We start from the raw sequence: 19,937 nt of genomic DNA, 5'->3' as shown, positions 1-19,937 counted from the left end.
ACAACCCGTAACTCCGGAGCTGGAAGTCGGATGAAGATGGAATTTAATATCAGTTTCCGGGGACGCAACACATTTCATTTGAGACTAAGTTGATCAAATCTGTCTAGCCATTTTCGAGAAACCAATATAACCGTTATTCTGAATTTGGATGCTTCCGGATCCGTCGATGGTGGCCAGTGTGGCCAAAGAGACTTTGAATGACTGTTGGTGACCTAGATCTACAAATTCAACAGTTATGTTTATATTTTGGAAAGAAATTCACCTTTTTAGATTCATCGCAGAATTCGTTAGAATCGGGATTTGCTGCGTGATCGTACGTATCACCCTGTAATTCAGCAACCAGAACTCGGATCCACACAAAATTCAACAGCAGCTGATGGACCTTTCATTTAAATTCAAATTTGTCAAAATCGGTTCAGAAAATTCCGAGAAACCGATGTGGACAAATCAACAAATTTTGTTTTGTAACCATACTGTTCAACTCGTAATCCGGAACAAGATGTCGGTTGAAAATGAAATTCAATAGCAACCTATGGAAATATTATACCTTTCATTTGAATCTTAGTTTGTAAAAATCGGTTCAGCCATCTCCGAGAAACCGATGTGAACATTTTGTTAACAAATCCGCACATACACACATACATACATATATACATGCATACATACATACACACATTCATGCACATATACATACACACATACATACACACAGATATTTTGAAATATTTTTTCCGGGCCTCGGTTAGAAAGTCGGTTTTTGGAGCAATTTCTATATGAGAAAGGCAAAAGAATAATATTTAATTAGCTTAATCAGCATGAGTTCAATGTTATCTTCATGTGATTATATTTTGAAATGTTGGTGGAATGGGTTTGAAAGTGGAGGGAATGGGGGGTTAGTAGAGTGGAAGTGAAGGATGAGTCAGAAATCCTTCATCTTATTTCGGTATACGAGGTGGATGAAGGAAATGCGGGCATGAGGGTGGTCCAAGGGGAGGGGAGTGATGAAGGAGGGAGGTGTAAGGGCAAGGCGGGGGGGAGGGGCGGCGACGCAATACTCAACTGCATATTTTGACTTCCATTTGAAACTTGGTTTGAGAAAATCGGTTCAGTCATCACCGAAGAACCGATGTGACATTAATTGTGGAATATGACCGGAATTCCGGACTTCCGGAATCGTCGATAGTGGACAATATATTCAAAGAATGTTTGATTGGCAATCAGTGATCTAGATCTGCGATTAGAAGTAATTTGGTGACCATTTCAATAGTTTTTAGCCTCTGAGGTATTACGATTGTACCGATTTATAAGGGAAATTCCAGTGTATCTTTACTAACACCCCTGTAACTCCGGAAGCAAGAGTCAGAACCGAATGAAATTCAGCAGCAGTCAGCGGTATTACTGTATCTTTCATTTGAAAACAAGTTTGTAAAAATCGGTAGAGAATACGTTGGGGAATGGGTGTGATATTAGCTTAGGAACTTGGCGAGTTCCCCGGGGGTGTCATGAACCGTCATAGGTGGCCAATGTGGTCAAAGCTGCTTTAATTGATCATTGGTGATCCAGACCCGCAAACTAGAGTAATGTTACATCAATTTTAATATGTTTTACATCATTTGAACATCATGGTGGTACCAGTTTATATGGGAATTTGCTGTGTGACCGCACTCTTCAACCCGTAACTCTGGAACCGGAAGTCGGATCAACTAAAAATTCAATAGCAGCTTATGGGAGCGTTATACCTTTCAGATGAAACTAAGTTTGCGAAAATCGGTTCAGCCATCTCTGAGAAAATTGTGTGAGTTTAAATGGCACACACACACACACATACATACACACAGACATTTGCCGATCTCGACGAACTGAATCGAATGGTGTATGACACTCGGGCCTCAAGGCCTCGGTTAAAAAGTCGGTTTTTACAGTGATTGCATAGTCTTTCTTTATATGAGAAAGGCAAAACAAGCTCTCATAAACCAATAAAGTACCAGAAAACTGATTATGCTTAAAAAAGGCAAAGTCTCAAAGAAGATTGTTATGAATTATTATTTTCAAAAAAGTACTCAAATTTTAAAGAAGACATTCAAAAATATTTTTCATGATTTGCTCATCTCCAAAAGAAGGCGAATAAGCTCATAGAATAACAATTATAATTCAAACCCCATAGAAAATCGTTCCGATTTTCCCACCGACTAAATCGGCTTGCGTCGGCACAATCGGCCGACTATGCCACCAATTAATCGGTCGATTGTTGCACCAACTCTTATGGGGGTTTAACATGGACGTCAGCCGACGCGACAACCGATTAAATATGACAGACGAAATCTGTTGAAATCGGTCTATTTCAACCAATTAAACCGATCCATTAGTTGATAGTTTAAAACTGGAACCAGATTCACACAGATTAAATCCGGCGATTAATATGGTGACGAAAATTGTCCACCGACGAAACCCATCTTGGTCGTTTAATTAATCTGTCGACCTCGAAGCACCCGTTTTCGTCGGTCGACTGTGAAATTTATGAACTGTCAAATTTTCTACGGGGAAGGTATGTTAGGACCACTAGTACTTAAATCCAATAAAACACCAAGAATATTTTGAAAGAGTACTTAAAAGAATGTGAAATTACATAGAAAAAGAAAGTACATATAAATTAAAAACATGCCAAAAATAACGACAAGGAAGCATGCATGTATAAGAAAGAAAACCCGCAGATTTTTTAGATGCATAATCCATAAAAATCTCAATATAAATATATCTGAAGCATTGTTGATATGTTATTCTAACTTACATTTAAAATCAATAAAATTCCAAACATATTTCCAAACTACTTTTTATGTTCTAAAGTAGAGGGAATTTTGTAGTTTGTTTGACATTTGCTGCGTAGCAAGTGTAATCAAAATGAGTGGTGGCAAGGTACGTGGTTTAATTTATTTTCCGGGAAATGGTATTCCGGGAAATGGTTTTCCGGGAAATGGAACATTCTGGGAAATGGTTTTTCCGGGAAATGGTACATTCCGAGAAATGGTTTTCTGGGAAATGGTACATTCCGGGAAATGGTTTTCCGGGAAATAGTACATTCTGGGATATGGTTTTCCGGAATATGGTATACCGGGAAATGGTATTCCGCGAAATGACGTACAACCCTGTGTAGATCAGTGCGTTGTTTTTTCCATTTAAATGTTCAAACCAACTTGACAAAGATAATATTGTTAGTGTTGTAAGCAATCTGTTTGTTTGCAAGTTGAATGTTGTATAAAATTATTGTTCAAATTATTGTCCAAATTGTAGTTTTGCCCTGATGATGAAGGCATAGACCTTCGAAACGTAGGTGATAGACGCAATAAAATATTATTGTAAGAAACCCGTTACCAAACGCCATCTCTCATTACTGAAAACAAAGTGGTCGTTCATTTTTCTATCAAAAAACACTATCTTCTCATGAAGCTTTTTAACCGGGAAAAAAACCTTGGGTATTTTCCCCAAAATTATAAAAACCCGATTTAGAACACTGTGTGTGAGGAAATAACAAGCCTACCCACGGCTTTTTAGTACATGAACGAACAGACCAGATGAAACATACAGAAAAATCAAGAAATGTCAGTTTCGTGTTTAAAACTGATGCTAAATTATTGCGATTGCTTGATCACGAGCGAGGATGAATTTCGTACTACATATACATATTACAAGAACAGAACATTCTGAACAAACAGAAACACATTTTTTATCGTACGAACATAGTCTACGTACCTTCAATCCTGTAATATGAGCTATCATGTGCGTCAGTAAGGCATAACTTGCAATGTTGAATGGTACACCAAGACCTATGTCGGCTGATCGTTGATACAACAAACATGACAATTCTTCGTCTGCTACGTAGAACTGAGCCAAACAGTGACATGGTGGTAAAGCCATCTGTGGAATATCTATCGGGTTCCAAGCACTCATTATAATCCGTCGGTCCGTTGGATTTGTTTGAATGCGATTTATAACCTCAACCAATTGATCAACTCCTTGTCCGGAATAGTCATCGTTCCAAGTCGTGTATTTTGCCCCAAAGTGGCGCCACTGAAAACCGTACACTGGACCGAGGTCACCTGTAAAACAACGTTATTTTAGTCGATATAGTGGTGCAATTTTGACGCTCTCATTTAGTCAATAATGTAAACTTTGATTCCAATGTATTATACGAACAATATAGTTCACCCCTGCAAATCCTATACATATAGTTTACTCCTATAAATCGCATATCATAAAGGACAAAAATGTAACGTCATCTGTAGATGAAAATGGATTTTTATCTCGAGGAACTATCATTCTGCAATTCCATATTAAATTTGCAAAAGGGCGAATAAGATTTGAAAACAAACTTTTGTTTTGATGGTTTCTCTTAATTTACTATAATTTCAAAGCAGAAAACAATTGAAATTACTTCTACGGAGGGTAAAAATTTACATTAACGCATATTTTTCATAAAATTCCACTCAGCAGCAGACTAATGAGCGAAACAAGTTTGTTTACAAAAACACTTTCGCCCTTTTGACGAATTAATATTGAATTAACGTGCGCCGTAGAATGACATGTCAAACGCGCCCACGAAATAGAAGAGTATAAGGAGGGCAAAATTGGCATTTCCTAATGTGTATTTTGTCTGAAACATTAGGTATACTGCCGGGCCCCCGCAAAATAAGAATCAATAGATAGACAAAATAACGGTTGGAGCTCAGTGTTTACCGTGCTGTATTTTTAAGTATCGGTGTAATTTGTATTTGGGTCTGCATTTTAGGGTTACCGCTTTGAACTTGCACAATCTTCTCCTGTGTTGTGTGGGCTTGACGATGAGCTTTAAATACAATTTTTATGTTTAGAGATTAGTGCGAAGATCCATAACTCTACTGATCCCTAGAATCGAGCAGCCCAACGGCGCGTGCTTCCGGTAGCGGATAGAAGCCAAGGGATACCTTGACAACTGAATTGAATGATTTTGCTTTCAATATTCAACTAGATTCAGACCGATGCAGTATCCTATGGTTATTGGTTCATTGTATATAATTTAAACTAATTATTAGGAGAGATCATAGTAACCATGCGTATCGGATGAAAAAAAAAATCGCTCCCGTTATTTTTTCTTTAAAAAAAACAATGGAAATATCAATCAGTTTGCAGCTATTATTTCTCGTCGCGAAGTGCTAGCCGAGTGATAAAACATTCACATGTTCCTCGCATTGGATCACCAGTACATCGTTCAAGAATTGAAGAACTTGTCAGCAAATAGCTGCTGGTTTGATGACTGCACGTGAAGAATATATCGTATTCTACCAATAGAGAGCAATTTGAGACTATTTGTTTGTTTTGCTGTAGATTCACTTTCATCTATGTCCATTGGCCCTTTTCAAAAAAAAACACGAGACATGAAGACAACATTGAACTAGTACTGACTGAGCCAATTAAATGCTGTAGTTTTTTGTTAAAAGTGCGCCATCGTCGACTTTCGTGGTAGTCGTGGTATACGTGCTGAGTGTAATAACAATGTAATAGACCCCCTATAAAAAATTCGACAATTGATAAATTTCCCAGTCAACCGACTAAATCGAATGCTTCGGAGTCGACCGATTAATTAACTGACTAAGTTCGGTTTCGTCGGTAAACAATTTTCTCCATATTAATCGCCAGATTTAATCTGTATAAATCTGGTCCCAGTTTTAATCTACCAACTAATCGACCGATTCAATTGGTTGGAATCAGAGTTAAAAAATTTCGAACTCATTGAATGAAAATGGATCATATTCAGCCGCATTCATTTTCAATATTCAGTGACGCTGCTGAAAACGTCAAACAATCATCCATGCAGATTTTCATTCGGCTCCGATTATTACACGAAGCGACCGTGCAGCAACGAATCAAACGCATCAAAATAGGGCAATAGGCCCTGGCACAATGTAAGCGATGATGATTGTTGTTTCATGTGTTTTGAAAACATTTTTCTAGATAATTAGTGTAATGAATATATTGAACGATATTCAACTGAATGAATAAGATGGATAGTTGAATGAATATTTTTTCTATTCACCGCGAGTCGCAACAGGTTCATTTTCAGCCGTAAAAAAAGAGCTTCGATTATTTTTAACTCTGGTTGGAATAGACCGATTTCAACAGGCTTCGTCGGTCCTATTTAATCGGTTGTCGCGCCGGCAGACCCCCTCGTTACACTCCCCTAAGTCAGTGCAACTATCGGTCAATTATATGGCGGAATAGTCGGCGATTGTGCCGACGCAAACCGATTTAGCCGGTCGGAAAATCGGAAGCTGGTGGAAGCAGTGGTGATGCTCATCTTCACGTATGCCGATGTAGTATACTACCCTGGATTCGCTACAGCCGTGCATCGCTGCATCAAATCTGCTGCCCGTTCTATCCACAACCTCCGCCGTCGAGATACAACTGAAGTCGTTCGAAACTCTATTCTTGGAATCGATCTATCGCCCAACTACCGGCTGAGAATATACTGCTTGATGAGGCAAGCGTACCATGGAAATTTGCCTGATTGCCTCCAACAGCATTTACAACGTGGACAACAACAGCGGACGCGATCTTTCGTCATACCAAGGCACACAAATAGTAGTGGCAAAAGTGTACCGGTATACGGAGCAACATGCTGGAACAACCTACCAATCGACGCTAAGGTGAAATCAACAACAGCTTCCTTTAAGGATTGTACCCCATTTGGCATAAGATCGCTTGGCATAATATTATTAGGCATAGATGTCATTTGGCATAAAGGCGGTTTGGCATAAAGGCCGTTTGGCATAAAAGTCATTTGGTATAAAGGTCATTTGGCATGATGGTTATTTGACATAATAACTGCACTGAAACGAATACTTTAGACGGAATATTTTTTTAGCTGGCTGATAGGACTGCAGCTTAGAGCCGTCCCGCATGATAAAATTTGCAAAATCGGACGAATTAGCCAGCGTTGCCAACATTTTTCAAAAAAAACTGGAACCTTTCTTGAAAAAAACTGGAGAAAACAGGATGCTCGAAAAAAAAACCCACATTACCCTTGTCATGTTTCAGTCAACGATTCAATGAACATAATTTTTAGTAAACACGTATGTTCCATACCTCCTTTCACTGAAAATTTCAGTCAGTTTTTTGATATTGTCGTACAAATTAAAAAAAAATTTAAAACTCTAATTTGATTGTAATTGTAATAGTTAGTCGAATTTTACTGTTTTGAAGGTTTCAATCTACACATCCTCAAAATCCTAAATTTAAGACCATTTGCTAAACTTGAGGATGCGCTTAAACCTTTTTTTTAGATACCACTATAGCAATTAGATTTGAATTCAACAAATGGTCATCAAAATATTAGACACAATGTAGTTTATTATTTATGTTTAAGTAAAATTCATTTGAAATCGAACCATTTGTATATTCCCGAACCGTTTTACTCACCAGTGGTATAAAAAGAGCTCAGGTTACGGTGGATTAAAATCTTATTCTGGAGCACTCGGCATCATCCCATGGCTTGCTTGAAAATTCTATGAATCAAGTTACAATTTGTGAGAAAAAAAAACTAAATATATGAATATTTTAAAAAAACTGGCTCAATTTCAAAAAACTGGAATATTTTTCCGATTGTCTGTTTGACTGGATGCTGTAAAAACTGGAAGAATCCAGGTTAAACTGGAAGGTTGGCATCACTGTTAGCAACTGTCTGCCAAGTAAACACCAGTCATCAGGAGGAGGACTAAATTTTGCGCCTATTTGTCTTGAAGTGTGTAACGTCAAGTCCTCTATTTTGTCTAGTCCAATGTATCAAGCTCCTAACAACGCGTGTTAAATCGTCAGCGATGCAATTAAATATTCGCATCGATTCCGCTTCTGTCTTGTTCCTGATCTCCTCTTGGGTCCCCTAGGTCTGAAGCGGATCAATCGACTATTAACCGTTATGTCTCCGATGCGGTACCCGGGTACCTTTTTAGGTTTCAATTCATGAAATTCCTATGTTTTATCCATAGCTGGAAATTGAAACTTTGTGACATCTTAGAACTTCACTAAGTCAAGCTATTGGGTTAATAATATTGTTGATATAATAAGGGGGAGTTAGGAGGGGCTCCTAATTTTTTTTTACTACGTAACAGGCCAACGTGGGTACACGGGTACCCACAAAACTGAAATACCAATAACTAAGGTAATATCCAACCGCTTTCGATACCTTTGGGTGTTTTGGATTCAAAAAATCATCCGCTTTTGGACTTGGTAAAAATGAATCGGGTTACTTCATTCGGTTTCCGGGAATCCGGATTTCCGGAAGCAGGTTCCACTACTGGGATACTATTTGTGAACTTCAATGGAATACTAGCAATATAGGAATCAAAATTCTTGGAATTGCATCAGTTGGCTGTATCTCGTGGTTTTGGAACCATTTGGTGATTTGACCACGGAACGGACATTCCGGAGCAGGTTCCCGTGAGGCCGTGAGTGGCCATTCCATTTCAATTCCATTTTTTAAATTGCCATAGGGTCCCGTAACAATAAATACCAGACTTCCGAGACAATTTGAAGAGTTTTGATATTAATATTGCTAGGACATTATTAAAATTCCACACCAGATCGACTTTTCAGTTTCAATCGTCGCAACTGGGATGAATCACAACCGACAACCGCGCTCGCTTCCCGTTTGTCACCTACCATTAACACTAGTCCGACTCTAAACACCTTATTCACACCACAAAGCTCCGATCTCGGCCCGAAAACTAATAACTTACACAACGAAACTAAACGTCCATTCACGATCTTCTATCAAAACACGAGAGGGCTCCGCTCCAAGACCAGGCAACTCTTTGGAGCACTTTCGATTACTGATTATGACGTTGTGGTGTTTACTGAAACATGGCTCAACGACATTATACTTAATACTGAGCTGACCGATGAGTATGCAATATATCGTTGTGATCGAAATTCTTCCATAAGCCGGCACAGCCGTGGTGGTGGTGTTTTGATAGGTATGAAGAAAAACAATCGAAGCAATATTGTAGCTATCGATGGGGCTGAGTCTCTAGAGCAGATTGCCGTTCGAGTCACATGTGGGAGCGTATCTATCGTTATTTGTGTGATTTACCTACCACCAAATTCCGAGCTCGCTTTATATGAGCAGCATGCCGCCTGTGTGGATAAGCTGCTCAATCACATTGATGATCGCACTAGGGTTGTAGTTCTCGGTGATTATAATTTAACATTGCTAGCTGGAGCTTTGATGACGAAATCGGATGCTTTATCCCTAATAATGCATCCTCTAAGCACGAGCTGTTATTAGTCGAAACTATGATCACTTCTGGTTTACAACAAGTAAACTACCTGACAAATGACAATGGGAGATTACTTGATTTAGCCTTTGTAGGTAGTGCCAGTGGTTTTGAAATCCTAGAACCACCCGTACCGCTAATGAAATTGGATCGTCATCATCATCCGTTTGTATTGACCATTGAGACTCTGTATGGTTCACCAGTGATTGACGATGTAGATGTGTGGTATGATTTTAATCAATGCGATTACGACGAGCTAAATGCGAGAATATCAAACATCAATTGGATTGAAATATTATCACTGGGTACTCTCGACGAGGCTGTGGACAGGTTTTATTGTGAATTGGACTTAATTTTTCAACAACACGTGCCTCTGAGAAGGCGAAAGCGCCTGGTGGAACGATGAGCTGCGCAATTTGCGAAATCGGTTAAGGAAGGCTCGTAAACGATTTTCCGGACAAGAGGTGAAGATGATAAATCGTTTGTGCCAGATTTAGAGCGACAAATTCAATCATTGAAAGCATCTTGCTTTCGATCATACGTTTCACGACTTGAGAGTAACAAGAAGGGCGAACCGAAGCAAGTTTTGGCTTATTTGCGGAACAAAACATCCACCCTTGGATTTCCTGAAAACGTGAGCTACCGTGACAGGACCTCAACGACACCTGCAGAGTCAGCAAATCTATTCTCGTCTTTCTTTCAAAGTGTGCTAAGTAATAACCCACCACCTTTGTCTAAATCGTACTTGAGTAGTCTGCCGACGTTCTCCTTGAATTTGCCTGTAACATCTTTCACCGAACGCGAAGTGTACACCAATCTACATGGTGTTGACGGTTCAAAGGGACCAGGATCGGACGGAATACAACCGTGTTTCGTCAAGGAATGCTCTTCATCGTTAGCTGTACCGATATCCATGCTTTTCAATCACTCTCTTGGTGAAAGTATTTTTCCCGTCAAGTGGCTTTGAGTGGCTTTAATAACACCAATTCATAAAGCCGGTAATGTCCATGACGTCATAAATTACAGGGGAATTTCAATCCTGAGCTGCCTTCCAAAAGTTTTTGAAAGTATGCTGTTAGATATTCTCTGGTCGTCAAACGGTGGGATAACAAAATTCTCACAAGTTTCCTATCTCATGCCTCCACGCGAGTCTAAGTCTATTGATGACATTTGGTCCTTAAACCGGCGACGACTGGGTGCTATCAGCCTTCTGCCAATAGTAGCAGGATGAGAGGGTGCGAACAGATCTAGTCGAGAAACCATTGCCGTAAAAATGAATAGTTGATAGGAAATTAGCCCCAATAACACTTTAATTTGACTAGTATCGATGATCTCGGGTCAATACGTATTGAAAATTCGCCGCGTCTGTTTTTATGAACCTAATTTCAAGCTCCGTTATTGCTGACAAGCCCGTGCATCAGGTTAACAATCCTTTATATATACCTTCAGTGTTCGTTATTATCACTCGTATACTTGTATTCCACAAGCAATCCGTTATGGAAAATAAGAAATACTTTCCTTGATTTATAACATCTCGCGCTATTTTTGCCTGTATAATGTGTTATCACTAGGTAGTTTTCAAGCCTATAAATATATCGTAGAGAAGAAGTAGCGAATTCTGTCCAAATACTGTTGCAATAAAGAGTGATCCGGCCCATTACGCAGATCAGATTAGCTTTTCTAGGCAAAACTCCCACGGTCGGCTGTGTGGAGTTCAAATTGCTTTTGTTTAGGGATAATATACGCTCGGTAGCCGGCTGCCCAGAGTTTAAAAAGAACCAAAAACTAAACAAAATCTTCTCTTTTTCGAGTGATCGTGCACTCGAAGATTAACTAAACAACTACCTAATAAAATATTCTTTAGAGGTCGTATCGCTTGCTTGGAGCGAATCCTAGACCTGATACCCTTCCAAACGACCAACTCCGCGACATCTATGGAAGAGTCTGATGAATCGTCGTCCTTCCGTTAAGTAGGTGGAGCATCAACACTTCCTGTCTACCTTATCCTTTATGCTTCCCCGTGAACGATGGAGATGGGGGCGGCCGGCAATGATGGCTATCATGCTGTTGAGGTTTTAATATGGGTCGGATTGGTATGAATTCCTACTTACCATTTCCTAAGCAACTCTTATTAGATAATCAGCAGTCAAACATGATGAAGTCAGTGTGCAATCCGCCAAAATCATCGTCACAACGCAACGCAACGTATGCTGTTAGATATTCTCTACCCTGCAGTAAAACACATCATCATTACAGATCAGCATGGGTTTGTTAGAAAGCGCTCAACAACGACGAACCTAATGAGCTATAAGTCAACGCTGATTTATAAATTAGAGAAAGGACAACAAATTGATGCAGTGTATGTAGATTTCTCCAAAGCCTTCGATCGCCTTCCTCATCAGCTAGCTGTTGAAAAGTTAAGGCGAATCGGATTTCCGGACTGGCTGACGGATTGGATCTTCTCGTACCTTACAAACCGCAGTGCATCTGTGCGACTTGGAACTATACTTTCAGACCAATTCGACATCACATCGGGTGTACCTCAAGGCAGTCACCTTGGACCTCTTCTCTTCGTGCTCTTTGTGAATGACATTTGTAGCGAATTGACATCGTGTAATGTGATGTACGCAGATGATCTGAAAATTTATCGCATCATAACTACTCTGGTAGATTGTTGTGCACTTCAGATGGACATAGATAGGATCATGAGTTGGTGTGATAGAAACGGAATGACTATAAACATTCAGAAATGCAACATAATCACATTCACACGAATACTCTCGCCAATTACGTTTGAGTATGCAGTGAGCGCTGCCCCAGTAGAACGAGTTTCATCAATCAAGGACCTTGGTGTTACACTTGACCGTAAGCTACGTTTCATCGAACACTTCAATGCAGTAACTGCTAAAGCCTATGCAGTACTAGGACTCATCAAACGAAACACCCAAGATTTCAACGACACTGAAGGCACTGTACATCAGTCTGGTACGCAGCATTCTAGAGTATGGAGTTATCGTTTGGGCCCCGTTTCACACCGTACACATTAATCGCGTGGAACGGGTGCAAAAGAGCTTCGGCCCTTCGACGGCTTCCCTGGCGAAATCGATTTGAACTACCACCGTAAGAGCATCGTTGTGCTCTTATCAACCTGCCTACGCTACGAAACAGGAGAGTTTTTCTGCAGCGACTTTTTGTGTTCGATCTTCTCGCTGACAACATTGACTGCCCTCTGCTTCTCGCTAAGCTGGACTTCAATGTTCCTGGTAGGTCTCTGCGGAGAATGGAGTTCTTTCGGCGCTCTACTCATCGCACGCAGTACGGCCAGAATAACCCGGTAGATGTATGCTGTCAGCTCTTTTTATCATTTTGACTTTAATTTAAGTAGAGAAATGTTCAAATTGAAAATAGGTTTAAGTTAGTATAGTATTTCAGTCTATACGAAAATTATTAATTCGAAAACAAAAAACGCTTTTAATCTACCTAACAGTGTGATGAGACATTTCTTATAACTCTTATCACTCTCTTCGGATATTATATCGTTTGAGAACATTTAGAACTTGATGCTTCGCGATGTTTTTGATAACACATACTACATGGGATAGTGGCAGGACTCAGAGAATCGCTCAAATCAGCATAGGACAACATCAGTGCTAGAAATCTCAAACCAAATCAATGGGAAAGCGAAAAAATGGCCCATGAAATTGACATACAAACGAATTATTGCTAATACTATGTTAATAAAATATCTAAATTTCTCAATCAATGCACTGTGGTGGGAAAACTGAATTTTCCTAAAGGGGTTATATATTGTACTGAACCAAAAAAATCGAAATTTTTTTGAATCGATTTGAAGTTTATACTTTACTCAAATTTCCAACGCGACTGAGAACTAAGAAACCAACGCTTTTTCTTGAAAAAAGCAATACTAGCAGTGACACCATTCAAAGAAAATCAACAGTGAATATCTCCAGACTTGGTTTTCTATTTAAGAACTATTGTGTTTTTTACATCCTAGATTACATGATTCAGTGATCGAAACCCAAAACTTCATAAATTATTTGAAATTATTAAATTAAAATTTGTGTTTGCTATTGAAATTGACAAAATGATAGTATATATGGTATATAGCCCCTTCGGCGATTGTTTACTTTTTCGGTCGGACCTATCAGCATTGAAGTATCGCCCTTACGTTTTTTTACAATACCAATTTTACAATTGGTGGGGGTTTGGTGAAAATCGATCTTACTGTCCAAACGGCATAATTCCGAAACCGTAATTTTTGATGTTTTAAAATTATGCAGAATTAATTTTTCAGAAAATAGAAACAGAGTTCGTGTCTTTAGCGAATTTGTTGAGACTTTATTGTAGTCATCAATATTAACCTGAGAAAATTCACCATAAATACTTCTTGGACGATATACCGTCAAAATTATTTTATCAAATGATGCGCTGTTTAACGTTTGTAAAACTCATCGAAGATACTAAACCTCCGAAATTGGCGGTTTCAAAATGATGTTATCTTGACCTTAAATTACTGTTTTTGTACATTTGACCTATACATATAATACAACAAATTCTCATCAAAATCGATCAGGACCTGCTAGAGTCGAATGGAAATCGTCATTTTTCATAAATTTCTCTCTACATTCGGAAAGTGTTATCCTCGTTATTAATCATATTACGTTTTCGTCTCAACTCGACGCATTCCCAAAATAAAAACCTGTTTTAATGCACCTAGTGGTGCAATTGTGCTTTTCTCATTTGTCCAGACTACGATTCCATGGCTGGTTAGGTTCAATGCAATGGTGGAAATGAATATTACATGTTCAGTACGATTTGCACATACATCGACAGCCACGATCTTGAGATACTATGTGATACTGAAACATCGCTTGAAACCAGCGGCGGCTCATGGAGAAAGATCCGGGAGGTCCTGGTCCTGCCGAAAATTTTCAACTTGTTAAGAAATTTTGAACTAGTTTTAATTTTAAAGTAGCAACCCCTCACTGCATACTCCCTCCGGGCCGGTATGGTTGACGATTTTTAGAGTGATTGCATAACCTTTCTATATGAGAAAGGCAAAAATTATTATTTTTTTAGAGTTTACATCAAATCTCAATGTTTCATGCATTTTAAAGTCCTTTGGCATCAAAAATACAAATTTGATTTTGCAAATTTTTCATTTCAGTTTATATGGGAATTTGCTGTGTGATTGCACTCTTCAACTCGTAACTCCGGAACCGGAAGTCCAATCAATAAAAAATTCAATTGCAGCCGATGGGAAGGTTGTACCTTTCATTTGAGACTAACTTTGTGCAAATCGATCCAGCCATCTCTGATTAACAAAGGTCACATGTTTTTCCACATACACACACACACATACATACACACACAGACATTTTTCGATCTCGACGAACTGAGTCGATTGGCATACGACACTCGGCCGGTCGGGAATAGATTGACGAATTTTAGAGTGAATGAGAAAGGCAAAAACATTTTTAGCAAATGTTGAAAGTTATGTATTTGTTTTGGTGAGCAGTTCTATGTTTCATAGACATTAAATCAATTTTAAATTCGCTTTCTATTAAATAAAAACCCTTATAACAGTACATCTCTACAAAAGCGAGCTCAATTTGAAAAGAAATCTGAAGATTATGATTGATTACAGAACTCTGGAATTTTCTATTGGAATGTTCTCAGGTAGGAATTTGATAGTGATGCTATTTGACAACTGTGGAATCAAGACCAATAGATCAGTCACATATCAGGACCCCATTCCGACAATTTATCAAAAGTCCTCATGATGTTTACAACAACAGGTTATCAATCTACGGATCAGATAATTGTTATTGTAATATTGAATTAAATCAGTCAGCATCAATAAATTTTCAACTTCAATCCAATTTTTTGTCGTGACTAACGACTTACCTTTCAATATAGGGGCCCCTTTTCAAAATTTCGGAAGAAAAATGATGTAGAATTTTGAACGCTTATATCTTTTGTTGTACTGAATGGATTTATTCAATTTCTTCGGCATTTTGTCGAAAATATTTGTACCAATGTTGTATTAAATTTTGGAATATGTAGGACATTTATTATCAACGGAAAAATAGTGTTTTCACAAATCTTTCGAAAACGATTCGGAAAAGTGAAAATTTTCAGCCCATCCCGCACAGAGCCGTCAAAATGGTGCAGCAAATGAACAATAAAATAATGAAAAGTTGATATATAGGTCCACTACATGTTTGTTCCTTTGATTATTCGTATTGTGTTACTTGACGAGAGCAGTTGGTGGGGGAAAGCCGGCATATTAGTTTTGGTTATGCCATTAGAAGCCGGACGGAAAGGAAAGGCTCATGCACGCCACGAGAACGAGCGAGAAAGCGATAGTAGTGCATATTAGCGAAAGCGTTACGTACATTTTGAACCTTAATAACTTTTCTTCTACTAAACGGATTGCCAATCTTGTTTCATAAATCGGAAGGAAAACGTTCAACTCTTGCTACCGATACGTTGTTTGCTATATAAAATTTCGACATAGATCTTTCATTAGGGCTTAAATCGCAAATGTAAACAAACTGCGTTTTCGCTATTATGACATTATGCGACAAAAATACTACAAGATTGAGGTGAAAATTAGTTAAAATGGTTTTTAGTTCGATTTATAATTAAAGAAAACAAAACGGCCAAACATGCATTTTCTTCGAGATTTCGACTTAGGCCCTTCTTCTCATATGGAATATAAAGGCTAAACTTACATTTTTTGACAGAACCGGGCGTACGGTTATTATTCACAAAATTATTCTTTAAACGGCGGTTCTATTATATAAATGATAAGCAATATCTACTAGGATCATGTCTTCTCGATAGTTGTTGCACATAAACATTCGAATATTTCGATATTTTCATGAAATTCGAAGCAAAGATGCACGCGCCCTATCATTTACATTGGGTTTCTATGCGCCCATTTGCTGAGCCCTATTAAAAAGTATACTGTCAAGCTCGCCCATTTACCCAGCCCTACCCAGCAAGACAGAGTCAGTTTAGCCCTTTTACCGCGCCCTTCTGAAAATTATGTACACCGTTTAGCCCTTCCGCAAATGGTGGTTGCTGAAGGGCGAAATCACGACTGGGTTGCAAATTGGGCGTAAGCATTTTTTTAGTTTCTACCCACTAAAAGCACATAGGAATTAAATTCTTTGTTATATTGTCATAAGGTTTAACCAAAGATGCTTCCGGAAAAACATGGTCGTAAAGTAATTTATACCTACAATAAAAACTACATTTAGAAAAGCATCGCCGTATATTGAAACTGATTTTTCTCCATTTGAGTACATTGCGACTTTGGCCCTATTGAAAGATCTGTGTCGATTTGTTTAAATAGTTCAAAAACTACTTTAAATGAGAATCAACATTAATGATAAAACCTATAAATAGGGGTGTCGCAGCTTTTCTCAAAGCCAGACGTGTGTAAGACGTAGCGCATAAGAGACGTGCGTGGTCGTGAGAAGCTGCATCGGACGACCAATCAAATCGGCTACCACCGTAGAGAAGAAAAACGTTGGTGGAGGTGGTTACTACCGCCTTTTCAGTGACTGCGTTTCTTAGCCTTTGGCTTTTTGGCCTTCTCACCACAGAAGGCCAAAAAGCCAAAGGCTAAGAAACGCAGTCACTGAAAAGGCGGTAGTAACTGCCACTAAAAATGCCACCAAAACATCGAAGGCTGCAAAGCGTACTCATTCGGTGTGAGCTGCGAAAGGGGAAAGATCGTATGGATGTACGCAGTAAAAACAATCGTCGACAAGGTTTGAATTGTTTTAAAAGATTCCCGTCTTGTATCAACATAGTTATCCACAAACCGTCCTTATTAGGACGAATGCAAAATGGAAAAAGAATTTAATTAGAAAGTTTCTTTTATTAACTAGTATTAAGTTGCGCTTGGTAATTCTGTACTTTTACCAGTGAATCATAAGAAAATATTTTTCTAATCTACAAACCCGAAGGTTTTTGCAAATCCTTCCAAGAAAATCAGTGAATGTGGCAACTCTGCCACTAAGCGAAAGCTACACCAAAACGAATGATGAAAATATTTTCATTTATCGAACAAAAGGCCTTCCATCTGCATTGTAAAGTCAATAAATAGGAACAGTTTGATGAAAAGTGTGCTCATTCGGTGTGAGCTGCGAAAGGGGAAAGATCGTATGGATGTAAGCAGTAAAAACAATCGTCAGCAAGGTTTGAATTGTTTCAAAAGATTCCCGTCTTGTATCAACATAGTTATCCACAAACCGTCCTTATTAGGACGAATGCAAAATGGAAAAAGAATTTAATTAGAAAGTTTCTTTTATTAACTAGTATTAAGTTGCGCTTGGTAATTCTGTACTTTTACCAGTAAATCATAAGAAAATATTTTTCTAATCTACAAACCCGAAGGTTTTTGCAAATCCTTCCAAGAAAATCAATGAATGTGGCAACTCTGCCACTAAGCGAAAGCTACACCAAAACGAATGATGAAAATATTTTCATTTATCGAACAAAAGGACGGCCTTCCATCTGCATTGTAAAGTCAATAAATAAGAACAGCTTGATGAAAAGTGTGCTCATTCGGTGTGAGCTGCGAAAGGGGAAAGATCTATGGATGTAAGCAGTAAAAACAATCGTCAGCAAGGTTTGAATTGTTTCAAAAGATTCCCGTCTTGTATCAACATAGTTATCCACAAACCGTCCTTATTAGGACGAATGCAAAATGGAAAAAGAATTTAATTAGAAAGTTTCTTTTATTAACTAGTATTAAGTTGCGCTTGGTAATTCTGTACTTTTACCAGTGAATCATAAGAAAATGTTTTTCTAATCTACAAACCCGAAGGTTTTTGCAAATCCTTCCAAGAAAATCAATGAATGTGGCAACTCTGCCACTAAGCGAAAGCTACACCAAAACGAATGATGAAAATATTTTCATTTATCGAACAAAAGGACGGCTTCCACCCAAGCAACACGGTATGTTGATAAGCTGTTTTTACAACACCAATGTCACACGTTAATTTGTGAAAATATTACTGCAGCAAGCGTTATTCAACTGACTGTTATGCAATTAAAAAAGCACAAGAGGCGGAGCTTATAGGCAACATGTTCATTTGTTCCGAATGATATAACAAGAATCATAATAACAACAAAGATTGTTGCAATAATGCTAGCGATTGCTTTGAAAACAACTTTGTCGAAATGAAATGAAACTTAATGTGTTTCATGAAATTGTTATGCAAACAAAGTATAAATATTATGTTCACATTCAAATATGACAATATCATTAATATGGGTGAAAATGTTTAACCAACAAAATTGTATCGAGTAATTTTTGAAAATACTTTGATATTTTTGAAGCGCCTTTAAACAACGTTGATATAAACTCAATAAATTTTGTACTTACTTTGTGAATTATTTATCGTACGCAAAGAACTGTGCTCAAATATGCTTTTTTCGAGAGTAATCAAAAATTTGAAGCATATTAATGATGAAAATTTTGGGTTCCGATCAAAAAATCTATTCATATTAACTGTTCGTCAGCAACTTTTTCGAGAAATAATTAATTCTATCAATAAATATGGCTGTTGTTTTTATTTCTATTATGTTACAAACTGAAGTTGAGTAAATGTTTTATAAGTGCATCCGGAATCAAATTTGCTGACAAGTGTAATAATAATGTCATCTCTAGTTTACGCGATGATGCTTGCAACAAAATTGTTTTAGCTGTGCAGTAGAGTCACAAACACGTTGCAAAAAAACATCAATAATATGTGTCAAAGTTGATTGTTTCAGAAAACATAAGCACCACAAATAAATAACTAAGATGTAACGTGCAGCAGCTGTGTTTCACACATGCAACAGTCATGTTTTTTGCAATTCTGTTGTCATTGTAATGCAACATATAACTTTTGTTGTTTTTCTAGAACATGTTGCAAGTGCTGCTTGGGCATCTGCATTGTAAAGTCAATAAATAAGAACAGCTTGATGAAAAGTGTGCTCATTCGGTGTGAGCTGCGAAAGGGGAAAGATCGTATGGAAGGACCGCAAAATATGACCATCGTCGATTCGAACGAAACTTTGCAGGTGTGTTCGCTGTATGAATCTCCATGATATTCTCTGGCAATTGGAATATTTTGATACAAGAGTAATTTTTCAAAATGGCGTAAACGTTTCTACGTGTATGAATTTCGATTTTTTTTTGTTCGATTACTGTATTTTATACAGCAAAACTATCTGAGAACAAGTTACAGGGAATGAATACTTCTGTCCAAAAAAAATATACACTGAAAAAAAATTTTCAAAAAAAACAAAAATTTATGAAAAAATTTAAATTGCGAAAAAACCCATTTTTAATTTTTTTTTTATTTTGTTACCTAAAACCTAAAGAGAAAAGAAACATTTTGATTGTGATTGCATGATGGAGAAAAAATTGGTAAAAAAGTTTTTCTAACAATAACTTCGTACATGTTTTTAAATTTCATACTAATTGACATACAAAATTGTAATTTTATTACAGAATATAATTCTAAGCACCATTTAAAATCAAAATGCATTTAACAAAAATCTTCCAAAATGCGATAGTTTTCAAGATATTTGAAATTTTGCTACTTC

General features: G+C 37.8%; 1 protein-coding gene across 4 annotated transcripts in view; it reads right to left on the bottom strand.

Annotated features, from left to right (window-relative positions):
- Window positions 1-19,937, bottom strand: part of LOC131688869 (thymidylate synthase) — an 888,839-nt gene that overhangs the window by 81,724 nt on the left and 787,178 nt on the right. For all 4 annotated transcript variants that reach the window (XM_058973579.1, XM_058973670.1, XM_058973749.1 and 1 more), the window contains one exon: window positions 3,748-4,094. In XM_058973579.1, the coding sequence (XP_058829562.1) occupies window positions 3,748-4,094 (347 nt within the window). The remainder of the gene's footprint in view (window positions 1-3,747; window positions 4,095-19,937) is intronic.

Source organism: Topomyia yanbarensis, chromosome 1, assembly GCF_030247195.1.
Source record: "Topomyia yanbarensis strain Yona2022 chromosome 1, ASM3024719v1, whole genome shotgun sequence".
Classification (NCBI taxonomy): domain Eukaryota; kingdom Metazoa; phylum Arthropoda; class Insecta; order Diptera; family Culicidae; genus Topomyia; species Topomyia yanbarensis.
Note: the sequence above shows the minus strand (reverse complement) of the source record. Positions and strands in the feature narration are given on the sequence as shown.